Below are 27,080 nucleotides of genomic sequence, written 5' to 3'. Positions count from 1 at the left end.
GAGTGAGCGTCAGAAGATGTTAGTGTTTTACCAACCTTTAAGTTTAGCTAAGCCCTTGATAGTGACTTTGCCCACATCGTTGGCTACGACACATTGATAATCTCCCACATCTGCACTTTCAAATGGCTTGATCTCCAGCCTCAACACGGGCTCTTGGGAGATGATTTTGTATTTGTGATCACTACTGATGGTCCTCTTATTTTTGGACCAAGTGATCTCAAAGGGAGCACTTCCCGCAACTTCACATTCCAGCTGGACGCTGGTGCCCTTCACTGCTTCCACCATCTGCAGCTCTTTCTTAATGGATGGTGGCTCTGTTATAAAAAAAAGTCAAGAGCATAAGTGCAATGTTCCCCCTCTATATCTCTGTTCATCATTCATGCCCCTGCTTTATTGTGGATTTTTAAGATTGTTTATTTTATTTTTTTTACAGTATACTGGCAAGTCAGTTTCGAGTTGTGCACCTTCAGTAAAGTACTGCATTGTGCCACAACATTCTGGGCACTACTGGGTTCTACAGGAAGAGATCCAGCATTAACAGCAAGAAGAAGATGCAGAGAAAGTCCCAACTATAAGTCCCACGTCGCAGAGAGAATATATGCCTGTGAGCATTGTTGTAAGCTCTGTTTGGATGTGTTGCTGCTGTGTGTTCAAGTAGCAGTTATTTGAAGATCTACACTGTAACGTTGATGTTAATTTACGTAAAACCGTCGATAGCCTTTTGCATCATGTGTTAGGATTAACTATTCGTCTTTCATTAGATGGGAATATATTGGTTAAAAATGTTGGGGTTTAAATGTACGTTTAATTCTCTTTTGTTTTATGTGTCCATTTCATAGTAAACTTCAACTAGAAATGACAAATAAACAGCATGTGATAACCACACTTTGGCTTTTATGCGGAGAATTGTGTGAGCCAGCGTTAGAACAGACGGTAAGGAATATTTTATTAAGAGTGTCTTTTAATATGTTTGTATATTGATAATGTTAACTGTGTTTATACTGTGGGAGGGGCAAAACTATTCAAAAAGGCTTTTTTTAGATGGCCTTTACGTATATCGGGGATTTTCATCTACTGCTGTTAGGTCTGGAATATATCCTCTGCGATAAACAGGGTCTCACTGTACACTCCGGTAAAAAGTGCAAAAAATGTTGATGAATGTGAAGTCACAAGATATCTCAGACCAACCTTTGACAGCCACCGCCACACTGCAGCTTTCGCTGCCGGCATTGTTTGACACCTCGCAGGTGTAGCGGCCGCTGTCAGTGACAAGAAGGTTCATGATCTCCAAAGTGGCCATGCCATTTGTGAAAGACATTTTATGTTTGTCTCCAGAGCTCAGCTCTCGCTCATTCCAGAACCACTGGATGTGGAGCTCTGGGGAACCTTTAATGGTGCAGTGCAAGCGAGCGGCTATTCCTTGCTTCCACGTGATGCTTGGATCCATTTTCTTAACAAAAGTAGGAGGCTCTGGAAGGAGTAGTTAGTTTCAAAACATTTGATAAAAGAGAAGAAGTAATGCAAGGTTTCAGCATTGGCTGACAAGTCAGTCAGGTCTTACCTTGAACTGTCACCAGAGCCTCGCAGGAGGCGCTCCCAGCCTCGTTGGAGGCAGTGCAGACATACAAGCCAGAGTCCTTCACTTTGGACTTTGCGATTTCCAGAACCGCTATCTTGTCCTCAAAGGAATGCTTACACTCCAGGCTCTGGTGGACCTTCTTACCATCCCGGGTCCAGGTGACTGTCACACAAGTGTCCTCATCCACTTGGCATTCCAGCTTCAGTATCCGGTTGACGGCAGTGGATACTGGCTCAAAGCTCTTAATGAAGTTGGGCTTGTTGATAACTTTGAGCTCTGTGCTAAAAGTAGCGGCGCCAACATTGTTGGACGCCTTGCACAAGTACACTCCCTGATCGCTGGGCTCAAGATTGGAAATGTGCAGGGAATACTTGTTCTTATCGCACCTCATGGCATAATGGTCTGAGGGTGAGATGGCTATGTTGTCTTTGTGCCAGATCACCTCTATGGGCGCCGATCCAGTGAGCGAGCACTGGAACACGGCTGTTTTTCCCACATAGGACATCATTGGCTCTGGTTTCGATACAAATAGCGGTGGGTACATTTCTATAGAGAGCAGGTTAAAGATATTTTAGAGAGTGGAAGCACCAAAATGAGAGTTTACAGCTCAACTACGTGAAAGATGTTTTCCATTATAACTTATAACGATAAGTCCAAGGGTGTCAAAAAACTATAATTCTGTCGCTCTCAGTTTCACAGTAGAGGGATGCATGCAACAGGAAGTCTTACCAGTGACGGCTAGAGAGGCACCACAGCTGGCAACACCATACTGGTTCGTGGCCTTGCAGCTGTATTCGCCGCTGTCTGCTTTGACAGGGTTCAAGACCTCCAGGAAGGATCCAGTGTGTCCGCTGATGATGCGGTACTTCTCGCTTTGCTTCATCTCCATACCGGACCTGTACCACTTGAAGGTCACGCTAGGGTCCTCCTCAATCTCACACTCGAACTTGGCGTGGCTGCCGACGTTTATCTCCAGAGGCACGATTCTCTGCCTAAATATTGGCGGCGCTGAGGCGCACATGGACAAAGAAGAAGGTAAATGTCAGTGAAACCTTGACTGGATGGATTTCATAGAAAAACACAGTCACAAAGGAGACAGATGGTGGATGTTATTTCATTCTGTGGAAATAAAACAAATAGCCAGAACACAAGCCAAAGAATTGGACCAAAACCTGATTTCAGGTGGTTTTCATAAGACTTGAGTTCAGGCTATAGATGGAAGAAAGATGTGATGACTAGGTTGAATGCTTGACTTGAAAGCATGCAGACATAAGTGGAGAATGGACCATGACAGACCATGAAAGCTGGCCGAAGACCAGCACCAGGCACCCAGTGGGTGCTTGTTCTGGTCTTCAGACAGTTGGTGTAAAAAACAAGATGAGGGGAGTTAGAGTGAAATGTGAACACTCAGAAGACAAATGAAAGGAAATGGATGAAAAGATGGAACATTGATTTTTATAATGTCAAACCTCTTGAGAACACTGTAAGTCTGGAAGATGTTGTTGTTTTGCCAGCTTCATTCTCAGCCTCACAAACATATTCTCCTTCATGTTTCTCCTTGACAACCTTTCTGATAACCAGCGTGTGTGTGTCGAGCTCTGTGAAACACTTGAACTCATTGCCAGATTGCACCAATTTGCCATTGAAAAACCAGTTTACCTGGGTGACATACTTAATGCTGGTTCTAAATGTTATTTCAGCATCTTCCTCAACGGTGATGTCTTCCAGAGAGATGACTACGAGTGGACATTCTCTCTGTTCTGGCCTGGAGACCGATATCTCCTCTTTGAAAACCTCATCCATGCTTTCCTCCAGGATGCTAACACCCTGAGCCTGTTCCGAGGGGGTGGTGGTGGGAGGCAGGGTGGTGGTAAGCAGCACGGTCCCTTCAGCCTTGCTTTGGCTCTTTATTGTGGACCTCACCTCCTGTTTGGACACCACCACCGATTCCTCAAAGGCCATGTGGGCCTCGGCGGAAACTTGGACCTGTGATGAGATGGACTGTGCCACCCTCGATTCCCTGGATTCCTGGACTACAACCTGCTCCTGAGCCGAGGCACATGCTACCGCCATTTTGGACTCAGTCCTGAGGCCCGCTGCTTGAGATTCAACACCAGTGAAGTCCACCGTGCTCTCTGCCACACTCACTGTCTGCACAACGGAGGAACTGACTTGCTTTGAGCGGGCTGAAGAGACCTGCGCCCTCTGAGGTTTGTCTAGCTGCATCGTGCCTGGCTGATCTGAAGTCAGAACATTAGCCTCCTGGTGTACAATGGAGTGGAAAGCTGCCTGCAGTTCACTTCTGAGGTCAGCTGTGCGAGGATATTCACCTTGGAAAGCCAGAGTGATTTCCAAAGGCGTGCCTGTTGATGTGATCAGGTATGTAAACATGGTGTGCCTGGGTTCCCTCTGGACTTTGACTTCCTGTATCTGTGCAGCCTGAAGCCCTCCTACAACATCTGCCAGCAACAAGGGTTGCTCGCTCGCTACCGCAGACTGAAGAGCATTTCTCAGCTGATGACATACACTCACACTGGATTCTTTTGGCATCTGAAGGACAAACATCATCTCTTTGGGAAGAGTCGCACTATCTTTGGATTCTGACGCGAGCAGGGACAGCTGGGCTTGCTTAGTAGCAGTGACTTTAGTGGAATCTGACTTGGTGATCTCCTGAGAAAGCTCTCCTGTCAGTACTTGCTTCTCATCCATGACTATCGACTGCCTGACTGATTGGCCTTCCTGGATCTGCACTGCAAAGTCCTGCTCTGCAGCCTTGAGAACTTCACTGCTCTCAGTGCAGATCTCCTTCTCCTCGACCTGAACCGGCTCCGTGGGAACCTTTGGCTCTATGGCGGTCTTGCAGGTGACTTTGTCCACAGCTGCCAGACTCTCAGTGTGTCCCGCATCTAACGCCTGACTCTCAGCCACACTAGTGAGGTGCATCACATTCCAGCGATCCTCCTTCTGCACCAACGCTCGCTGCTGCTTAACATCAGAAGTAACTGGCGTCTCCTTCGGCAGTTGCATGGGCTGGAATGACAGCTGAAGGATGTTCTGAGGTCTGGGCTCAGTTCGAAGCTGCGACTGAACTCCAGTCACAGACAAATTAAGCTCTGAGTGCTGATCTGCGGTCAGCTGTAGTTTCTCCTCAGAGATAGCCGCGTGAATACGAGCCTTTTCGGCTTTCTGTGTCGCTGTCTGGTGTTCAGACTTCTCAGTTACAAGAATACCTTCTTTGGGCAGCACCTCAACAGCCTGGCTTGACTGGAGGTGGAGCAGAGAAGGGGACTCCTTACTTGTTTGAACAGCAAAGGTGCTCACACTCGCCTCAAACGCCGATGTGTCCTCACATACGACTGTCCTCTGCTCATCCTGGCTTACTGAGTGCAACACAGTAGGACTCTTCCTGGTACCCGCCTGCTCAGACTCAGGTTTCTTGCAAGTGAAACTGGTTTCAGAGGGGAGCAGGTCTTGGTCAGTGATCACCTGCAAGTGCAATAGCTGCTCCCCTTCTAACTGGGATTGAATGGTAGTGGCGTTGTCCAGAGATGGCAACTGCTGAGAGGACTCAGCCTGAAGCGGGTACCTTTCCTCTGCTGTTAGACTTGCATTCATCAGGTGGTCCTTACAGAGGAGAGCTGTCTCTTCTGCTGGTCTCTGCACAGAAATGTCGGTCTCCTTGGCCAGAGTGTGTTTGGACTCGCTGACAGAGGCCAGAATTAAACGATGTTGCTCTTGTTTGACAGAAGTCTTCACAGCTGAGTCGGCTGTCGCTAGCTCAGCAGTGTGACCCTCTGGAAGTGCATATTTCTCTGTAGACTGGGCGGAGTATAAGATTTTCACCCCCTCTTTTACCTTGTAACCCTTCTCCTCCTGTGCTCCACAGAGCTCTTGGGACTGTTCTTTTATGACTGACATCTGTGACACCACCTGATGCCCACTAACTAAATGCTTGGGTTCTGAGCTCGTCTTTACTGACACAGACTTTCTGTCGGCCAGCGGCTCAGTGGTGGCTATAGAGAGAGGGGTAAGCTCCTCAGCTACAGCAGACATCACATGTGACCTCTCCTCCCTCCTCGCCTGCAGCTCAATTACCTCGGGACTTTGAATGCGGTCACAGTGCTGCTCCTTGAAGTCCTGACTCTCCTCAACAGATGACGTGAATGCAGCCATGTGAAGCTGCGTTTGAGAAACAGCCGAAACCTGTGCCGGCCGAGTGGGCACCTCCGAAACTCTTTCCTCTACCTCGTGAGACTGAAGCACTGCTGCCTGATGGGCCACCTTCTCACGGTGAATGGTGGCGGAAGAGATCTCCAGCTCCGTAAGGGAGCCCACTTGCTCACTAGGGATAACCCGGCGGTCTTCGGTACCTATGGTGTAAACCATTTGGTCCGACCTGGTCCTGTCCTGGCCTGGGAGGCTGACCTGGTATAAGCGAGACTCCGTAGCCTGTTCTGTCTTGGAAACTTTATAACCTTTTTTCTGGACCACCATTTGCTGTTTGCGAGACACAGAAGGTGATTCCCTTACCACAACTAGCTCGGCACCACTAGACGCCTCCCCAAACTGGTTTGAAGCTTTGCATGTGTACATGCCACTGTCTTCCTGTACGACACCCTTGATGGTGATAAAGCCAGACCCATCTGGATTAGATGTAATGACGCATTTAGGACTAGACTGGACCTCAAACGCACTCTTGAACCACTGGACTTTGGGGACTGGGTCCCCAATGACTTTGTAATTAAAATTAATATCTGCCCCTTGCGAGCAACTCACAGGTTGGATCTGCTCTATGAACGTCGGAGGTTTACCTGTGTACTTAAACATTTTCTCGACCCACTTTTCTGCCTGGCTAAGGTCCGCCTTTTTCACTTCCAGGTATGTAGTACATGTGGTCTGGCCAAACCTGTTGGAGGCAGTGCAGGAATACTCGCCCTCGTACTCGGACGTGACACGGGTGATAATCAATTTAAACTCTTCCTTCTCTTCTACCAGCTTGTACACGGAAGAGCTTTTGATCACTTTCCCATCACGAGACCACTGAACAATGGGTGTTGGTTTGCCCGACACCTTAACGCTAAAGGTGGCTCTTTCTCCGGAGCTCACCGCCACCGGAAAAAGCTGGCTGAGAAACACTGGCTTCTCCTTTTTCTTCTCTATTGTGGAAGAGTAACGTTTGGACTCTGGCATGAGTTCAAGTGTTTTTGTTTTGTGAGGCAACTGGATGCCAGTGTAGTAGGTCTCCTCTTGCTCCTCCACAGTTGTGACAGTGGTGCTAGAACGTTCTGTTGGAAAACATTGAGCAAGAATGATAAGAAAAAAAAGTCATCCCAGCCACACAGACACAACAGAATTCATCCTGCCAGGAGACAAACATATCGGTGTTCTTCTGGATCAGGCATAAGGAACCTACAGCCCATGAGGCAGGTTTAAGTTTAAGACTTTAAGATGTTTTTTTTAGGCCGTGTCCATCAAATTCACAAAATATGACCACTAGGAGTGTGCAATATGGGTTCAATATCATATCATGAAACATTTTTACAATATTTGGGAGAGTATATATTTTTTTATTTTTAGCTGCATGTATATATATTTATATATGCATTATATTTTATATTGACCTCTCTTCTTCTGAAATAAAGCTCCCATCATCATCATCACATCCAAATAAGTAAAACATTTTTTAGTGACTGCAGACACCTCTGAATGGCAGATTTTGGTAATATCTACGAATAATTAAGGTCTTAATTTTCTAAAAATTTAAGAGTTTTTGAGGATCCATGTAAATCCTGCAGTAGTGGTAGAAGTAAAAGTAGTGGTATTACTATTATTATTTGTACTAGTAGACGTGGTAGTAGTGGCAGTAGCAGTGGTAGTGGTAGTAGCAGTAGTGGTGGTAATGCTAGTAGCAGTAGCGGTGGTAATGTTAGTAGCAGTAGTAGTGCTGAGAGTAGTAATAGTAGTGGTAATATTAGTAGTAACAGTAGTAGTAGTAGTAGTAGTAGTAGTAGTAGTAGTCGTAGTAGTATTTGCTTCAGCAAGCTTTCACGACTCGGTCCAACCTGGTGTTGACCACACAAATAAGGATTTGCCATTGTAAACAAACTGTTTGCTGAGAAGCTCTGGGAAGAAAAATGACTTTTTATCACACACCACACAACAGGATAATCGCTATGGATCATCTGTAGAGACGTCCGAGAAAAGGCCCTTTATTGACTAATTAGAAGCGGTGAATTGGGATCAAAATTTGCCCGGTTATTGAAATGTGTATACTATATATGTATATATATGTGTACTTGGGCTTAACCAGGCCGGTAAAAATCACAGGTTCTCACTCGCTGCTCCAAACATGACTTCGTAACACTGAAAGCTCTGGGAGACAACAACAAGTGATGCTCTTAAAAAAAAGAAGTACTGAGACTGGTGTTCACTTTGTTAGTTTATTGTATAAACTCCAAGACAAATGACACATTTGTACAAATTGTAGATCTCTGTTGCTCGCTCAAAACCACGAAGAAGAGGTCATATTTACAGCAAGTCCACAATCACTTTGATGTTTTCAAAGGTTTCACAGTCCAACTCTCGTTGAGAAGCATCAGGGGAAAAAACACTAATCTTGACCCAAACAAAACAATCAACTAATTTACATATACGAGTCAACAATGGCCTGTCATTAGAAAAAAATATATTTATTTAATACTTTTTATTCTTACTGTTTATAACTACAACACAATGAATACTCTATTTGTAAATGCTATAAATGTGTAGTATTTATGTTTTGCTAGGACATTATACACAAACACATCATTTACACTCCAGTTCCAGTCCACTTTCTGTCATGTTTTCAATGCAAATTACTTTGGCTTTACAGTGTATAAACACTAAAGCAACCCTTTAAGCGACTAAAACAATGGAGCGTTTGGGTGAGTGGACTAAACTAACTCACATCAACAACCCAAAACTAACGAAAAAGTGACTTAATGAACTCTTGACTTGTATAAAGCTTTACTGGCGTGGCTTGTTCTGTTATTCTAGTAATCCATTAAAGTTCACTGGAAGCAATTGGACTCTCCTTGGTTATTGAAGACGCTTCACCTTCAATCCAAACGGCTTCTTCACTACAACATTTTTTACAAACAAATACAATAAAAAATTTGAGTATTAGAGTATTTATGTGTCTGGTGGGTGTGTCCCTTTGGGGTGCTCACATGAGGGTTGTTGTTGTTGTTGCCAGGAACGGCTGGTGAATGATCGTTTTGGCAATCAAATGCTCATTCACCTGCCTGGTGGCAAATGGCTCGTTGGTAGCCATTTTTCAAATGGAATGAGAAAATTACTGGGGGAGATAATGACATTGTTGAAAACAGACGGTAAGTGGTGGCATAATTTAGATGTTGGAAAATTCTGATGGACACAGAGGACCACTTGTTTGAAAGAGGAATGAAAGAAGCTATCTATGTCAACCTAGAAAAGTCCTCTCTAATCAGAGGATGAACCTTTTGAATTCAAGGCGAAATGTCTTCAGCAACCAAGAGTCCATTTCTTCCATTCAACTTTTGCAGTTTGCCATGACCTGGAAGACAATCTACACAGACACATTCCTCTAGTAGACCTTCAGCAGCGCTGAGGTTTCAATCCCTCCAACAGCGTTCTGGATCAAGCAACGGTACTCGCCAGCATCGCCCTGGCTGGCATTCGTAATAAGAAGGTTAAAGTGGCCTGCAGTTTTCTCCTGAATGATATACCTGCTGTCGGTGACATGCTCACCATCTTTGTACCACTCAGCCATGGGCTTTGGCGTCCCGCTAACCAGACACTGCAGAATGACCGGCGTGCCAACCGCGGCAGTCATGTCCATCAAGGGAATGACACACCTTGGGGCCATCTCAGTCACCTGGAACTGGAAGCTACACATGTTGGAGGACTTTCCCTTGAACTCCACCTTATCGTCTTTGGCGGACTCGGCAAACACGTCAAAGTTGATGCTCATGTACCGGTCTTCGCTCATTTCGCCATCCGTGTTGGCCACCAGCCGGATGGCCCGCTGAGACTCATTGGCCTCTTGCTGAAACTCAAACTCGAGCTCAATCTCCGACACCTGTTCGCTGTCCACCGCGGAGTTGCCGACCAGCAGGTCAAATTTCTGCGGCTGGACTTTGGCGCTGCCAAGAGATACTGCTGTCAACTCCCTGCCTCTGGTCTCTCCAGAGAAGTCCTTGGTACTGAGCACCACCAGTGAGGCTCGACACAGTGTCTCACCGACGACATTGACGGCACTGCAGGTGAACACGCCGCCGTCCTGTGCTGCAACGTGACAGATCTTCAGGAAATGGTTGTCGCCTTCAGACGAGTGCAGGTACCGTTTGTAATTGTGGGGAATTTTTTTGTCCCCTTTGAACCAGGACACCACGGGAGATGGAATTCCCATCAGCGAGCACTCAAACACGACGGTGGAACCCTCTGAGGTTTCCACGTCGCAGATGGGATTGATGAACCTTGGAGGCATCTCGGTCACCTCGAAAGCTATTTTCAGATTTTCGTGTTCCTGTGTTACAAAGTCCACAGTGCCCTCCTCGTAAATACTCGGAATAACATCCAGGGATATAATCATACTCTTGCTGTCAGTCGTGTACTCAGGAATGGTTATGATCTTCACCTGTTTCTCAAACTCCTTTACCTCATTCTCATCTAGTTCTACCTCCAACAGGATCTCCTGGGGTGAAGGTGAGCGAGAAGAGTCGTCATTCTCCATGTCAAACTCCATCACATGTTGATGGGTTACAGCGGGTGGGGCGAGCATGAACCTTGCTTCCTGCGACACCACCACCACGAAAGCAACGCTTCGGGCCTCACCAACATCATTGCTGGCCTGGCAGATGTACTCTCCCTGGTCGGCTTTAGTGACATGCTGAATCGTGAGGGAAATGCGGTCTCCATCTCGCTCCATATTGATCCGCTCGTCAGCCACCAGCAGGGTTTTGTTGCAGAACCATTTCACCTCAGGCGGAGGGAGGCCAAAGACTTCAGCAAGAAAGATCAGAGAGTTACTTTCATAGATCTTTTTTTTAGTGAGAGGTTTAAGGAAGGCAGGCGGGATTCCATGCACCTTCTCCTGATGGGAGACAAGACCAAGAGATACTTTACTCCTGGAAAGGAACCACTGCTCATCTACATTTACCTCAGTGGACACACTTTCCAAGCCCTCATCAGCAGGAGACGCGAGGAACTGAACGGGTGACAAAAACCTCTCGCTGGAGTCTGATGAGGGTCTTTGTGTGAGGGAGAATGGATATTCCTGAGGGGTCTTAAAACCACTTGGGGTATCAGAACTAGGAGTATGGAAGGAACTGGGAGAATTGGGGGTATGGAAGGAATTGGAAGAATTGGGGGTATGTAAGGAGCTAGGAGACTTAGGGGTGTGGAAGGTTAGCTGGGAGATCTCTGTGGATGAACTTGGGGTGTTGAAACTCTCAGCGACCTCTCCTACCTCCTCACTAACTGTGCTGCCAATCTCTATCGATATCTCAGACTCAGGGGAGACCGCCCGTCCCCAGTCTGTTGGAGGGTTGTAGTATTCATACACAGCACCAAAGGTCACCTCCTCTTCCTCTATTAAGCCAACTGCAGGTCCTGCTTCTTCTCCAATTTCATAGACTCTGGAGTTGTGGCTCCTGGAAGCGACATGTTCAGCACTACCGATATTTGGTGGGGAAATTACTTGTTCCAGATTTTCCAGAACATCAAACCTCTCATTAGCTTTCTCACTCCCGACCACATCACCAGCAATCGAGTGGTCTGCTGGCATCACACTAGCCAAGGAAGCCGGCCCACTGACAAACACACCACTATCTAGTGATGGCTCAGGGAGTGAAATGATTTCCACCCCAAACGCCTCATTGTTACCTTCTTTCACTTCTTGTTTCAAGTCTCTCACCACATCAGTGGACTTTTCTTCAACAGCAAAAATCTGCACCTCTGTATCACCTTCAGACTTCAAGGGTTCCCTTTGTTTTTCAGACTTTAGCAGTTCAGGTAATCTTTCAGGTTTCTCTGCTTGGCTGGTTGGAACCGAGGTATTGACTGAAAGTCTTACTGTGGGCACTTTTTCAAACTGGAAAGGAATGAAGCTACCAGATTTGTCGAACATGTGCACCTTTTCCCCCTCATCCAGCACTCTTACTTGCCCTGCCATCAGTTGTTCGGTAAAGCCAACTTGTTTCTGGGCTGTGGGCCTGATGATCTCTGGAGACTCCTGCTCTCTCTTTACAAATTGTTTGACGGGTACCTCCTCGATGTTTGTGGATAGCTCACTGGTTTCAGAGACTTTGTCCACTGAGGTGCCAGTCTCTAGGCTCCTTGCTGAAAGAGCAGTTAGGGTTAAGCATGGCAGGTTGGTTACCATGGAAGGATCAGTATGGACACTGCCATGTTCAGGTGTGACTGGTTGCTGTAATGTATCACGAGGACTGGTCACTGCCGGTATGAACTCCACAGGAAAAAGTGGTTCCTCTTGCTGCTTCTGAAATGAAGAAGAAGCCATCGCTGGGTCTGATTCAAAGGCTTGTTTAATCTGAGACACTTTTATCACAGCAGCTGACAGTTGCAGCCCACATCCAGATATAAGTGGAGCCTCTCTGTGCACACCCGATCTGGCTCTTGGTGACACCTGAGGCGGAGCGATGTTTTTGTCCTCTGTGACATTAACAAGCTCTTCATCTGCACTGAACACGTCACAGGTGCAGGAGACCTCCCCCATCTTATTTCTCGCAACACATTTGTACATTCCAGCATCAGTCCGAGTAAAAGAGCTGATGTAGAGCTTGTGTACCTGACCATCAACATCTGCCTTGTATTTTATTGAGGTTGTTTCAAGAGGAATATCGTCGTAAAACCATGTGACCTCTGGGGAAGGTTCACCCATGAGCACACACGCCAACACAGCCGTTTGACCCTCTGGGCAGCTGAGGCTCTCCAACTTTTTGACCACACGAGGAGCTTCAGCAAGCGTATCGAAAAAGAAAGTAAATTTGTGCTTGTTGGTCTGACCGACTCGCTTGTCTGAAGCGATCTCTATGCAGTCCTGAGGTTGATCTTCGCACTTCATCACTGCAGGGTCTGGAGTGGGGGCGTCCACTCTGATTTCCACAGGAGATGAACTGACTGGTTGAGGGGCTTGTAATGTTTCAATGCAGGCTTCTCCTCGGCTGTCATAAGGTCCCTTTCCCCTCTCAAACTGCTTTGCGACTGCCACCTTCTGTGAGACCACGTTTTTGTTTGAGAGCGCCAAAGTGGCGCTGCAGGTGGATTTTCCATGCTTATTGCTTATGACACAGTTGTATGTCCCTTCATGGTCTGTGGTAGGATAGAAGATGGTCAGCGTTGACTTGTTGGACTTGACTGTGATATTGTAGTCAGGGTTGTGGCCCAAAGGGTGTCCATCCTTGAGCCATGTGACTTGTGGCAGAGGGTCGCCTCGGAACTGGCAACTCAGCTCGGACATCTGGCCGAGTCTGACTTGAAATGAGGCTATTTCTTTCACAAATATCGGATGACAGCGGTCAGTACTCAGCTCCTTAAGCATTGTGGATGCCGGAGTTAGGTAAGCACCCACTTCAGAAATGTCCTGCTCTTGGGTTCTCATCTCCATCTTTGCTACAGTTCCACATTCAGACCTGTCCTGACAGTTTTCATCTTTGACTGTTGAGAACGTCTTGTTGATCTCCTCTTTTTCCACACCCACCATATCTGTGTGTGGTTTCCTCTTCCTGTTCTCCGCAGATGTATCCATGTTACTCTCCTCCTCCAGTGCTTCTTGGATACACTGGCTGCTGGATGCAGATGGCCTATACACCTCCTTACTCAGCCACTTTTCAGACTCACTTCTCTGAGGACTATGTAATGGGTAATGTATCTTGACTGATGATTCATCCTGAGGACCCCCCAATTGGGAGCAAAGTCCATAGACTTCTGGAGAGACAACGGTAGGTTGCGTGAGGGAATCTCTCTGAAATGGTGAAGCATCATAAACATCTCCATCTTCTGTAGCAGCCATGGATTCAACCTGCACTGGTATAAGTGAATGTTGAGGTAAAGCAGGATCCGAAGGTGGAGATGGATTGTAATCAGCACGGTAAAGAATTGAATACTTCATGTGTGCTTTGGCTCCATCCACAGTCACATGCTCTTTTTGAGATTTTTCTCCACAAATAGGTGAATGTTTCCATGCAGCCTTCATATGTGGAGGAGGGAGGTCATTATGGAAGGACTCAGCGGGTGGAACAAAAGCCCAGCCAGACTCCAGGTCAGCCATTTCCTCTGGTTTGACAACATCTGTTTCCCATTCAGGAAGACATTGAGGCAGAGCCTCCTCCTCTTGGCCTAAGCACTCAGTGTCCCTCGGCATTCTGGTCTCAAGGCTCTCAGTCGGCAGCTGGCCAATAGGCAACCACTGCAGACCATCACCCTGCTGAACAGGACCTGAATGGCTCATGAAGAACTTCTCTTTGGATGTTTTTCCAAAGGAGGGCTTCTTGCTGGGGCTCACCTCATGTGTGGGAAGAGTTTCTGGAGCAGTTGTTCCAGTCACGCTTCTTTCGACTTCAGTGCTCCTCTCTGCCTCAAGAGGGGGATACCCATGTGTCCACTCAGAGTTTGGCTTCTGGGCCTCTTCCTGTTCCATCAGAACATCTTGTTGCCATTTCATGATGCGTTGAGCAAGGGCTTCCTCTTCACTTACAAACTGATCACACTTCTTCAGCTCTGAGATATTCTCCATTGACAGCTGAAGTTCTCGCTCCTCATTTGTTTTCTCAAACATAAACTTTTCGTCTCCTGCATTGGTCGTGGATGGCAATTTTAATTTTGGGGATTTTTGTCCCTGCAGTACAGATACAGTTTCCAGTCTCTCTGTCGGTCTGTTCCCTTTGGCTGTTAGCACTGGGGGAAGGGTTTGATCCTGGTCCATTTTAGTTTCTACTTCAGTGGACTTTGGTGTTATCACTGTCATTATTCGATTTAGGGTTGGTCTATCCAGGTTGCTCTTACTTTGAGTGTAAACCCCAGGTTCCACATAGGGTGCTTCTTCGGGCTTTGCCAGCCCAGTTTCAGTTTGAGGTGGTTCCTCCTGTGTCATAGCTTGCTGCCACTTTCTGATTCTTGGGGGCAGGAGTTTTTCTACACACTGACTCTGCTCAGCTTCTAGGCTTTTCTTGTACTGTTCACTCAAGATGTCTCCAGACCATTTGCCCTCGGCTGACTCAACTGTTTTGGCTGCAATTCCTCCTTCTTTTGTTTTAGGTCGTGCCTCAATTTGTACTTTGAATCGAGGTGAAATCTGTGGCTGCACAAACTGTCCCTCGTCTTCTATTTCTTCTGCTTTGACTTCAGGTAATTTACGTGTTGAAACTGTCGCAGCATCATGATCGGTTTCCTTGGCCTTCATTCTGGGAGATTTGTGGAAACATGAGGACACGGCTTTAGGCTCTTCATGAGTTAACTCGCTAAGATCCTGCTGGTTGTAAATGTGCTCTTCTGGCTCCATATATGGTGTTTCTTCTGGTATAAGCAGGCCAGCTTCAGTTTGAGATGTTTCCCTCTGTGTCATCTGTATACCTTGCTGCCACTTCCTGATTCGTAGGGCCAGGAGTTTTTCCTCACACTCAATGCGCTCAGCTTCGAGGCTCCTCTCGTACTGTTCCCTCAAGGACACTCCCGACCATTTGTTCTTGGCTGTTTCAACTCTTTTTGATGCCTCTTCTCTACCTTTAGTTTTGGGACGTGCCTCCATTTGTACTGCGACTCGAGGTGACGTCTGCGGTCGCACAAGCAGGCCATTGTCTTCTATTTCCTCTGCAATGACTTCTACTTTGGGGAATTTATTTGTTGAAACTGTTGAATCAGTTTCCTTGGCCTTCAATCTAGGAGATTTGTGGAACCATGAGGACATGGCTTTGGGCTCTTCATAAGTTACCTCTCTCTCTTCCTGGTGGGTAGAAATATGCTCATCTGGCTCCATGTATGGTGTTTCTTCTGGCAAGAGCAGGCCTGTTTCTGGTTGAGATGTTTCCTCCTGTGGCATCTGTTTACCTTGATGCCGTTTCCTGATTTGTAAGGCCAAAAGTTTTTCTTCACACGCAGTATGCTCCGCTTCCAGGCTTTTCTCATACTGCTCCCTCAAGGACTCTCTAGACCATTTGTTCTCAGCTGGCAGAACTCGTTTTGCTCCCTCTTCTCTACCTTTACTACTAGGGTGCACTTCCATTTGTACATTAACTCGGGGTGATGCCTGTGCTCGCACAAGCAGGCCCTCGTCTTCTTCCTCTGCTGTGGCTTCTACCTCTGGAAATTTGTGGAAACATGGTGAAATGGCTTTGGGCTCTTCATGAGTTATCTCGCGCTCTTCTTGTTGGGTGGAAATATGATTGTTTGGCTCCGTGTATGGTGTTTCTGCTGGTGTGAGCAGGCCAATTTCTGGTTGAGACGTTTCCTCCCGTGTCATCAGCATGCCTTGCTTCCACTTACTGATTTCTAGGGCCAGGAGTTTGTCCTTACACTCAACACGCTCAGCTTCCAGGCTGGCTTTTGTCCTCGGCTGGCTTCTATCCTCAGCTGGCTCAACTCTTCTTGTTGCATCTTCTCTTGGTTTAGTTTTTAAGTGTGCCTCTGTTTGTACTTTGACTTGAGGGGACACCTCTGGCCACATGAACAGTCTGTCGACTTGTATTTCTTCTGCTCTGACTTCAAGTAACTTATCTGTTGAAACTGTTGCAGTTTCAGTATCAGTTTCCCTGGCCTTCATTCTGGGAGATTTGAGGAAACGGGACATGGCTCCGGTCCCCTCAGGAATTACCTCTCTTACGTCCTGCTGGGTGTAAATGTGCTTTTCTGGCTCCAAAAATGGTGTTTCTTCTGGCATTGGCAGCTCAGTTTCCGATTGAGATGTTTCCTCATTTGTCATACCTTGCTGCCACTTCCTGATACGTAGGGACAGGAGTTTTTCCTCACGCTCAATCCGCCCAGCTTCTAGGCTCCTCTCATACTGTTCCATCAAGGAGTCTCCACACCATTTGTACTTGGCAGGCTCAACTCTTTTTTCTGCCTCTTCTCTATCCTTAGTTTTAAGGTGTTCCTCCGTTTGTGCTTTGACTTCAGGAGACACCTGTGACCGCATTAACTGTCTGTTGTGTTCTATTTCTTCTGCTCTGACGTCTATTTTCAGCACATCATGTGTTGAAACTACTGCAATTTTGGAATCACTTTCCTTGCCCTTCATTCTGGTAGATTTGTGCAAACAGGAAATGGCTTCTGTCTCTCCAGGAGTTCCCACTCTTACTACCTCACGGTTGTTGATATGCTCTTCTGGCTTGGTGTATGATGTTTCTTTTGGCTTTGGCAGGCCAGTTTCCCGTTGAGAAGCTTCCTCCTGTGTCATTTGTGTACCATGCTGCCACTTCCTGATTTGTAGTTGCATTCTCCTTTTGTATTGTGACTCCCCAGCATATTTGTCCTGGGCTGGCTTTACTATTTTTGCTGCGTCTCCTTTCCCTTTACTTTTATGTTGGGCTTCAGTTTGTACTTTTACTCGAGAAGTCTTTGGCCTTGTGAACGATTCCTCATTTTCTATTTCCTCTGCTCTGCCTTCTAATTCAGGTAATTTATGTGTTGAAACAGCTTCATGATCGATGTCCTGGGCCTTCATTCTGGCAGATTTTTGGAAACGGAAAATGGCTTTGGTCTCCTCAGGACTTACTTCTCTTACTTCCTGCTGGGTGTTAATGTGCTCTTTGGGCCCTGTGTATGGTGTCTCTCTGGGCTTTGGCATGCCAGTTTCATATTCAAATGAGTTTTCTTCTGACATCCTACTCCCTAGTGGCCATTTCCTATTCTGGGGGGCAAGACCTTTTTCCTCACGTTCCAGATTTTCCCTATCCACACTCTGATACAGATCCATAAGGGATGCCTCATTATGTTTTGTTGTTGCAGTGTGTTCCCATGCTTCAGGTGGGACGTGGTACCTGACAGACTGGACCAACTTGAGTTTTTGAGAATCTGACAGTGAAAACTCTTCTTTACCATCCTCAGTTCCTGCAGATGCCCTGTTGCCAGTGTCTATAGGGGCTTCTTCATATGCTAATGATTTATAGTACTGGGGTCCAGGGAGGTATGGGATTTTATGGAGATATGTGGTTTCTGGAAGGTATGGGGGTTCAAGGAGATAAGTACATTCAGGGTCATGTGGGGGTTCCTGGTGGTATATGGATTCAGGATGCTGTGTGGGTTCTTGGTGGAATGTGGGTTTGGGGTGGTGTGGCGGTTCATGGTGGATTGCGGGTTCAAGTTGGTATTGAGATATAGGGTGGTTTGGGGATTCCTGGTGGTGTGGGAGTTCCTGGAGGTATGTGGACTCAGGGTGGTGTGTGAGTTTGTGGTGGTATGTGGGTTCGTGAAGTTTTGGGTCCACCTCCTCTGTCAGACACTCCACTTTGTAGTCTCCGACCCTGATGTGAAGCTCACTTATCTCTTCATTAACCTCGTCAAAATCTCCAGTTCTTTTCTGTTCAATGGTCTCAGAGTATTTTTCTGTCCGATTCTGACTTTGTGAGCTCACCATGTCAACCAGCTCACCTCTCATGATCTGAATGGCTCTGCTTCTAGACTGAGGCTCAAATGAATGTCTCAAGTGAGACTGAGGGGGTTCCTTGCTCTCTCCCTCTCCTTGACACTCCCTCAGAACCTCGCCCATGTCGAAGGCTCTCTTAAAATGTTGAACTTCCGGCAGAGAAGCAGGCTTGACCCTGAGTCTCTCCATGTAATCCGCATAGCTCAACTCACTGGCTACCGACTCTGACTCAAACTCAGAGGAAGACATGGTGGAGATAGAAAGCCTCTTTCTTTGCCGGACAGCTTTTTGTAGAGTGCTGAGTTTAGTTCGGATCTCATTGTGAAGACTTTCTGTGTCACTAAACCTTTCGCTATAGTGGTCACTGCAGCGGTCGCTAAACTTGTCACTGAAGCGAGTTCCGGTGTGCCGGTCACAGTAGATGTCACTCAATCTGTCGTTAAAGAGATTGGACCGGGCAAACATCGGCGGAGGGGACGGGGCGCGCTCTGAGGCTGTCTCCAGACGCTTAGACTCATTGTGAAACTCTTTCTCATGCAAATAAGAACCAGAGTGAAAGAAGACAGTACGCACTAGAGCGGTCTTGGACCGAGACCGCGGCTGATGGACCTTTGACATTTTGTCAAACGGAGATCCTACGTACCTGAGGTCCACCCTAATCTTCCTGTCCTTCCTCTGCTCGGCCATGCTGGCTATGCTCTTGTGGACCTCAGCAGAGCGGCAGACAAAGCCTAGGTAGTTGGCCGACTGTTCTTCCCTCAGCGAGACCAAAAGTGAGCCTGTGGACTCGGCAGAACCCTCTGAGTTTATTGCCATGACCTTGTAGCTGCCAGAATCCTTTTCCCTGACGCTATCAATAAGCAAACTGCTTGTGTATACATACATTGTGCTCTCAGTACAGATCCTACGCCTGCGTGCTTTTGGTACAGACCTATTGTTATGAAACCAGAGAATAGTCGGCGGAGGGCAAGCCAAAAGTTTACACTTGAACACGACTGGCTCGCCCTCCAGGACGGACTGGAACTTGATTTTCTTAGTGAATGACGGTTTCATGTTCTCGGTCCAGGAGTTGATGGAGGAGGTCCTGCTTGAGCAGCGCTTGGCGGACACCATGCCATGGTCCAGGAAGTCCTCAGTGTCGGAGAAGGCACCCCTGAGAAGCAGAGCTCCATCTTTGCTGTCTTGAAAAAACAGCTCTGTGGAGAGAACGCAAGTACTCAGCTGGCGGCGTTAAAAAAATGACAAATGTATTTCAATGAATGATTCATGAATGATAATTATTAAATGCATGCGGTCACAATGCCAGAAAAAAATAATTGCACTCACCATATTTGTTCGAATAAACGCAAGACTTGATTCTTTTTATTAGAAACCTGCAGGAAGTTTTGATCCTTCTTCTGTGGAAATTTCTTGAAGACAAATTATTACTTAAGAGAGTTTACAAATCAGAATTCCAAGTGGGGCTGCTAAATATCACTTTCTGTTGGAATACTTCTTACCTGACTTGCAGACACAAGAATAAACGCCCTTTCCACTCCTTGACCGTAAGAGGAATGAATCGCTCCCGTGAAGTGTCCAAAAGCAGTGTTAGTGTAGAGACAGAAGCGCTAAATTTGGTGAGAAGGCGTTTATTCGAACTAATATAGTTTACTGGTGTTATTATAACTGCAAACCACAGGAGTCACATCCTCGCTATCTGCAAGCCAGGATAAGAAATATAAATATCCTGTTAAAATCAACCTTGATAGTGCATCAAATGCATGTCAGATCTGAGATCTGCCCAAAAAAAAATAATCTAACTAAAAAAAAAAACGCTTCGCAAGAACCTTCATGCCAAAAATAAAAGGAACACCTGGATGCAAATGGACATCAGTTGTCTAGAAGGGACCACTGATGTTTTCTCCCATAATGATGACATGCAAACTCCGAAAGGAACACTAGGGACGTTTCGCACTGCTCGGTGTCTGTGGACGCGGCCTCAAAACCGACCTCCATCCACAGAGCGCCTTCAGAGCAAAGAAAAGACCAATCCAGCAATCAGGTGACTGAGCACAAATGATGAGGAACACCTTACCTTTCACCTCCTCCTCAATGGTGGCCTCAATCTCCTCTTGCTCTTGAGTCACTGTGGACAAAAGATAGTGAAATTAGATCGGGGCATAAAACCAGATTCTTAAAGGGGTGAGAAGGTGAGCAGTCAAAATAAGTAAGGTTCATGCAAAACCGTCCTGTGGGGGAAAAAGGTGGTGAAAAGATGCATTTTTCCTTGTGAGGAGGGGCAGGGGTGAACAAGGAAGTTTCCAAAATGTTAACTAAACATAAATAATGACCAGGAGTTCTGTGGTAGGTCTTTGATAATTAGTTAGCTACCTGGATTGGGGAGGGTGGAGATGAAGGTGGGTGAACAAGGAATTTTCCCAAAAAGTTAAATGTGGACATGGCTACCAATGTGAGTGACACCAGGACTTCGGTGGTTTCTCTTTCCTGATTAATTAGTGACACTGTTTGAGGGGAGATGGAACTAGAGAAGGCTGAAGTATGTTTCCCTAAAATGAGTTAAGCAGAAATGAAGAGGAACACAAACAAGCATCTGAAGTCCAAAGTGATTCAGACCAGGACTTCTTTGGTAACTCTTTGATGATTAGTTTGTGACTTGGGTTGGGGAAAGATGGAGCTGGAGTAGGGTGAAGGAATCTTTACGCAGACGTTTCTGGAGGTTACCTTCTTCTTCCTGGTACACTTTGGTGATGACGAGCATGGCCGAGCAGATGGCCTCTCCTGCAGGATTGGTTGCCCTGCAGGTGTACTGGCCAGCGTGCTCCAGGAAGGCGTCAACTATGATGAGGGTGGCGGTGCTCGTGACTTCGTCGTAATGGAACACAACATTCTTGGTGGGCTGCACCAGCTGCTGGTTGTGGAACCATCTTATCTCTGGCTTGGGAGTGCCGGACACACATGCGTGAAAGCGGGCCACCTCCCCGTGCGGCACTGAACAGCTTGTGATGGGCCGGAAGAAAACAGGTTTCTGGCTAGGGGTGGCTTTCTTTCGACTGCTGAGCGTGGTGGAGACTTGCCACTCGGCGGGAGTGTCTATTGATTTTTCACCTGAAAGGAAACATGTTGGGAGCTCTTAAGGCCAAAGTGGGCTGACTTCGGTGGATTTCTACTTTTGACGAGACTGCCACGTGACCTTGTCCTTTGTTTGTAATTCATAGTTAGGCCAGATAATCACTCACCTTCTACCACCACTTCAATTTGAAAATAATCTAGGTACAATATTCTTGCAAAATGAAAAACCACAGAGCAAAAGCAACTCACACAGCGGTTGTTGAAAGAATACTCCTCTGAGCTCCAGCCCCTCAACTATCTTCACTAAACATGCTCTGGCTATCATTGTTTTCTCTCATCCCAGGGAGTTGATGTTGTCTGACTTGGTCATTCTCTGAATTAATCAATCAGGAACTATCCCTCCAACCTCAGACATATGCAACAGCTTAATCTGTGAGGCAGTATTAAGCAAAATTTGAACGTGAAGATATCACTCTCTTAATTTAGATAGCACACTAGTAACCTTTTGCTTTTTAGACAGACCAAACAGATTTTTTTTCTTTAAATATTTCCAAGTGGTTAGCATACAAGTATGTTGACCTACAGCATATTGAATTAGTTTTCTCATGTTTCCTAAATTCAAGGTGAAGTAGCTTCCTTCTTCCTTGCATTATTCTGCATGTGGCCCTCAGTGAAACAAAAGTTTGGACATTCCTGCTCTAGGGCTGATAAAAATAAACATTACCATCCAGTGTTAGAGTGGCGGAGCAGGATGCGGTTCCACCGGTGTTGGTGGCCACACAGGCATATTCACCCTCGTCCTCCGGGTAAACTTTGGAGAGCTCGAGCTGACAGTTGTCGTCAAACTGAGACATCCTGAAAAATTCTGACTGCTTGATCTCCTTGTTCTTGTGGAACCAGCTGATCTTCACATCTGGACAAGGAACAACACGAAAAATAGGATTATAATTTCAGAGTTCTGTTTGTTATTGTTTCACAGTCAGCTCAGAGGAACTTCATACCGTCTCCGCGAATTCTGCACTGGAAGCGAGCTGGTTCTCCCTCAAAGGTAGAGGTGCTGTCCATGGGTGAGATGACAGTAGGTGCCGCAACAAAAGCAGCCAAGTCTGGAGAAGCCACCTCCGGCACTGTGACACAAACACAAGCTGCAAAACCATTGTTCTGTGTCTGGAGTGGACTACAGCGTTACCCCGCTTTATGGAGTTTTATCACTCGTGTGCAAATTTTCACCTATTGTGGGTGGTTCTGGAATGTATACCCAACGATAAACGGGGGTTCACTGTAAAGTAGAATCTAATATTTCTAATCTAGAGCCACAGCCTAAACTTAACTCTAACCCTTCTTTGAAACTATTACCCTGGCTTCAATACCTAATTTATAACCCTAACCCAGGCTTCAAATTTGGGCTGCACAATTATGGCGAAGATAATAATCTCGATTATTTTGACCAATCTTGTAATTACGATTATTAATCATGATTATTCCTCATGTTAGAGAAAAATATTTTTATTGCACTACTTTTTAAACAAACAATATGCAACAGTTTTTCAGTTCAAAATGAATCTTTAAATAAGAATAAATGACATATATTAATTTTAAAAATTTACCCAAAAAAATTCTACTTTAGCAAGGGCTGACTGAATAAATGTGCTATTACAAAGTGCAATCACGAATTGCAACTTAATGAAAGCAAATACAGCTAACGCATAAAAGGCAATAACATTAGGCTGCAAGCACCAACTTTTCATTTTAAAATCTCCATCGTCAATATAGCAAATTGTCAAGGACAGTGCGTCTTCGTTCTTCTGCTTGACCACTGGTCAATAGTGCCCGGTCACAAACTGCAAAGAACTCGACAGTTGCGAATTTCCTTCTGTATTTATTCCCAGGGGGGTTTCATTGCGGTCAGGTCCGCTGAAAAGTTGAAGTCAAGGCAAGCCGCTACGATTGTAAATAGTGTCTTATCGTGACATGCCCCCTCTTCGCCAGCGTGTTGAGAGGTCCATCTTTAAAATAAAAGCTTCATATATTACTATACATTGGAAATCAATGTCATTTTAGGCTTTTATTTTGAAGTTGGCACCGGAGCGCAGTGCCTGAGTTTAATGAACGATGAACCATGCGTTCACGCCCTGGTGACTGGCTGACTAGGTTGCGGGCACTGCCGTAAATAAAGCACTTTTCATATGTAGCAGTCCCCTCATTTAAGTGTAAAAAAATTACAGAGGAGCAGGCTTATTTATTTGTGGCAGCCAAAATCACGTTCACAATTAAAGTTTGATTCATTGTGCACCCCTACTTCAAACCCTAATTTGGAGCCCTAACACTGTCTTTAAATGCTAATTTAGTGGCCTAATCCTTGTTTGTGCCCATAATGAGAAACTTAACATGATTTCTCTATATACAGCAGATTTAGATAGGGTGGGTCTGGAAAGTATCTCCCACAATAAAAGGTGGTTCACTGTATATCTCTACCTTCCACATTGAGCGTCGCGGTGCTGGTGGCGACGCCGAAGTCGTTTTTGGCCTGACAACTGTAGATGGCGGCATCCTCTGGGAAAACTTCAATGAGCAGCAGAGTGTGCTCTTGGGCGTCATGCAGGAACTTGCACTTGAAGCCCGGTGACAGAGGCTGCGAGTCCTTGTACCAAAAGACCTGAGGCTGAGGGAGGCCGCTCACGACCGCAGAAAAGCGAGCAGGCTTGCCAGCCTCCACAGACTGACCCTCCATGTGATGGATGATTTGAGGCGGTTCTGGGACTGGACAAGACACAGAACACTTCAGTGATCAGGACAAGGAAAAACTGCCAAGAAGATGCTTGTCTTAACCAAACTGGAACTATCCCACAAGCCCAATTCAGACATTTTCACTGTTGTGTACTTTACATTTGTTGCCAGTGAGTTAAACATTAATGGCTGTGTGTTGAGTTGTTTTGAGGGAACAGTAAATGTAAACTTTATACAAGCTGTACATTGACTATATTACATTGTATGTGTGCAAAGTGTAATTTCTTCAGTGTTGTCCCACGGAAAAATGAAATCCAATATTTACAAAAATGTGGGGCTGTGCTCACTTTTCTGATATAGTGAACGTGCAGTTTTCAGCCACAATCGTTTGACTTACTGTTAACTCTCAGGCTCATGGTGCTTCTGTTCTTTCCGGCAATAAAGGTGTACTCGCCGGCATCGCTCCTGAAGGTTTCTGAGATGGTGAGCCGGTGGAGCCTCCTGATAATGGCGTAGCTGAAGCGCTCCTCCACCGAGAACTGCATCTCCGCACCGTTTCTCAGCCAACGGCCTTCTACGTCGTCCTCGTTAACCTCAAACTCAAAAGTTGCCCTGTGTTTTTCCAGAACCTATGCAAGAGAACGACAGGGTTTAGGTTTCCTGGCAACTGGTGGTGAAAAACATAATAAACTAGCAAGTGCACCAATGTTGAATTAAAATTAAAATGAATTAAAATCAAAGAGGTGCATTCCAAAATGTCTCCATTAAGTTAGAAATTTCAAAATTTGGAAAATGTGGAATACTGAAAAATGTGGGAATTTGGGCACTGTGATGAATAGCTCCCAAGATGTCCTGAATGAATTGAAGTTGGAATATTTTGAATCAGTCAAGAAATGTAGAAGGAGGGGGTAAATGTGTAAAATATCTCTTAGTGTGAATTTTATTCAGGAATGTTATAAATAACGGGCGGCATGGCACTGATGAGGACACCTGCCTCGCAGTCCTGAGGACCCAGGTTCAAACCCGGCCTCACCTGTGTTCTCCCCGTGCCAGCGTGGGTTTTCACCAGGTACTCTGGTTTCCTCCCACATCCCAAAAACATGCATGGTAGCTTAACAGAAGACTCTAAATTGCCATAGTTGTGAATGTGAGCGCAAATTGTTGTTTATATGTCTCCTGCGATTGGCTGGCGACCAGTTCAGGGTGTACCCTGCCCGCAACCCTAGTGAGGATAAGCAGTATGGAAAATTAATGAATGAATGTTATAAATAACTGTAGTCCTGAATGAGCTGAACAGTTTGAAGTTGGAGTGTTTTGAATCAATCAAGAAATGTGTCAAGGATGAGGTAATGTAAATGTAAAAAATCTCATTCACTTCAATGTTTGAAATGAGAAAAAATGGGAATTTCCGCAACACGTCTTGAATTTTGCAAATCTTTTGAAGTTGGAATCGGTTAGAGAAATGTGGAACGAGTTGCATGTGGAAATAATGAATGGAATAATAATAAAACTAGAGAATAAAATATGTAGAAATGGTGTTGAGAATTGTAAAAAGTCACCGTGATGTGTCGCTGAGCCGGCTCTGAGATGCGGATGTCTCGTCCTTCCACAGTGAGTTGGGCCTTGGACACGCTGGAGCCGGCCACCACTGAAAACTCTCCGGCGTCAGACATGCGCACGGTCTGGATCATGAGGCGGTGGACGTACTTCTCAGCCGTCACCACAAACCTGGAGCACCACAGCGGGACCTTCAGCTCCTGCTCTTTTGCCAGCCTTCACAATCTCTCAATATCTGCAGTTTTTTTTTTTTTTTTTTTTGACCGAGAGTCAGCTGCCTGTTGTAGCAGCTCCAACTCCCTTGCTCCTTTGTTTTTTTTCCTCTTTTACCATTTTACTACCTATTTTTATTATATATATATATATATATATATATATATGTATATATATATATATATATATATATATACATATATATATATATATATATATATATATATATATATTATTGTTATGCCGCTTTATACTGGAACGATACCTCAATTTCCCTTCTCGGGATTATTAAATGACCTTATTTTGTCTTGTCTTACCTCTCCTCGGACATGTCGAGCTCCAGGCCGTCCTTCAGCCACATGACCTGGATGTTGGGTTCGGACACCTCACACTCAAATATGGCCTTCTTCTTCTCAGTGATCTTGATGTCTTTGATTTTCTTGGTGAACTCGATGACACGAGCTGAGCGGAGGAAAGCCACAGACATCAGTCTTCATCACAGGTGGCAAAAGTACTCACACTCTTTTTTGCAGTACGTACAAGTAGTAATTGTGTTTTAAAAAAGAAAAAAAAACAGCGGTGGCAGGTAACCAAGGAAAAATACTTTGTTACTGTACTCAAGCAGATTTTTTTAGGTATCTATACTTCACTTTATTTTTCTGGTAACTTTTTACTTTTAGGTAAGTAGTAGAAATAAATACTCTGGTCGAGACGGAATAGATAGACTGGATGGGTAGATAGCTAAATAGCTAGCCGGCTGGATGGGTGGATGGATACATAGATAGACAGACAGACAGATACTGTAGGATCCAATACCTTCGACAAACAGGTTTGCGGCACTGGCTGCAGATCCAGCCACAAACTGGTATTCTCCTCCGTCTCCGAAGTGAACGTTCCGGATGGTCAGCGAATGAGTCAGCTGCCGGCTTCGGACCTGGCATCTCTCAGAAGACTTGATCTCCACGCCGTTCTTCAGCCACTTGTAGGTGATGCCCTCATAGTTGACGGTGACCTCGAAGGTGATGGTGTCCCGCTCCTGAGCGTTCAGGTCTTTCAGCATGGAGGTGACAAGGACGGCTAGACACAGAGACCAATCGTTGGGTTAGTTACCATTTGGACCAGGGCTGACAAACTGTCAAGCTCTTTCTGAAACGCCTAAGGCCTGGTGCACACAAGGATTTTTCAAATCTTAAAAGATTGCTTATCTGTTACAGAGTCCACACATGGAGATCAAAACTCAGGCATTTGACAATTTTGGTCATACTGTGTGTGGTGTGCTCTGATAATCTCAACACACAACACCACACACACAAAGAT

General features: G+C 45.7%; 1 protein-coding gene across 1 annotated transcript in view; it reads right to left on the bottom strand.

The window, feature by feature from the left end:
- ttn.2 (titin, tandem duplicate 2) overlaps positions 1 to 27,080 on the bottom strand; it is a 256,838-nt gene that overhangs the window by 190,010 nt on the left and 39,748 nt on the right. The window contains exons 33-46 of the mRNA XM_061692635.1: positions 26,580 to 26,840; positions 26,081 to 26,225; positions 25,553 to 25,721; positions 24,391 to 24,622; positions 23,742 to 24,026; positions 22,268 to 22,393; positions 21,991 to 22,179; positions 20,919 to 21,302; positions 20,272 to 20,322; positions 3,049 to 6,864; positions 2,309 to 2,587; positions 1,562 to 2,125; positions 1,189 to 1,470; positions 36 to 314 (exon numbers count right to left, since the gene is read on the bottom strand). Coding sequence (XP_061548619.1) covers positions 36 to 314; positions 1,189 to 1,470; positions 1,562 to 2,125; positions 2,309 to 2,587; positions 3,049 to 6,864; positions 20,272 to 20,322; positions 20,919 to 21,302; positions 21,991 to 22,179; positions 22,268 to 22,393; positions 23,742 to 24,026; positions 24,391 to 24,622; positions 25,553 to 25,721; positions 26,081 to 26,225; positions 26,580 to 26,840 — 7,062 coding nt within the window. The remainder of the gene's footprint in view (positions 1 to 35; positions 315 to 1,188; positions 1,471 to 1,561; positions 2,126 to 2,308; positions 2,588 to 3,048; positions 6,865 to 20,271; positions 20,323 to 20,918; positions 21,303 to 21,990; positions 22,180 to 22,267; positions 22,394 to 23,741; positions 24,027 to 24,390; positions 24,623 to 25,552; positions 25,722 to 26,080; positions 26,226 to 26,579; positions 26,841 to 27,080) is intronic.

The sequence above is a fragment of the Phycodurus eques genome, chromosome 12 (genome assembly GCF_024500275.1).
Source record: "Phycodurus eques isolate BA_2022a chromosome 12, UOR_Pequ_1.1, whole genome shotgun sequence".
NCBI classification, from domain to species: Eukaryota; Metazoa; Chordata; class Actinopteri; order Syngnathiformes; family Syngnathidae; genus Phycodurus; species Phycodurus eques.
This window is presented reverse-complemented; position numbering and strand designations above follow the sequence as displayed.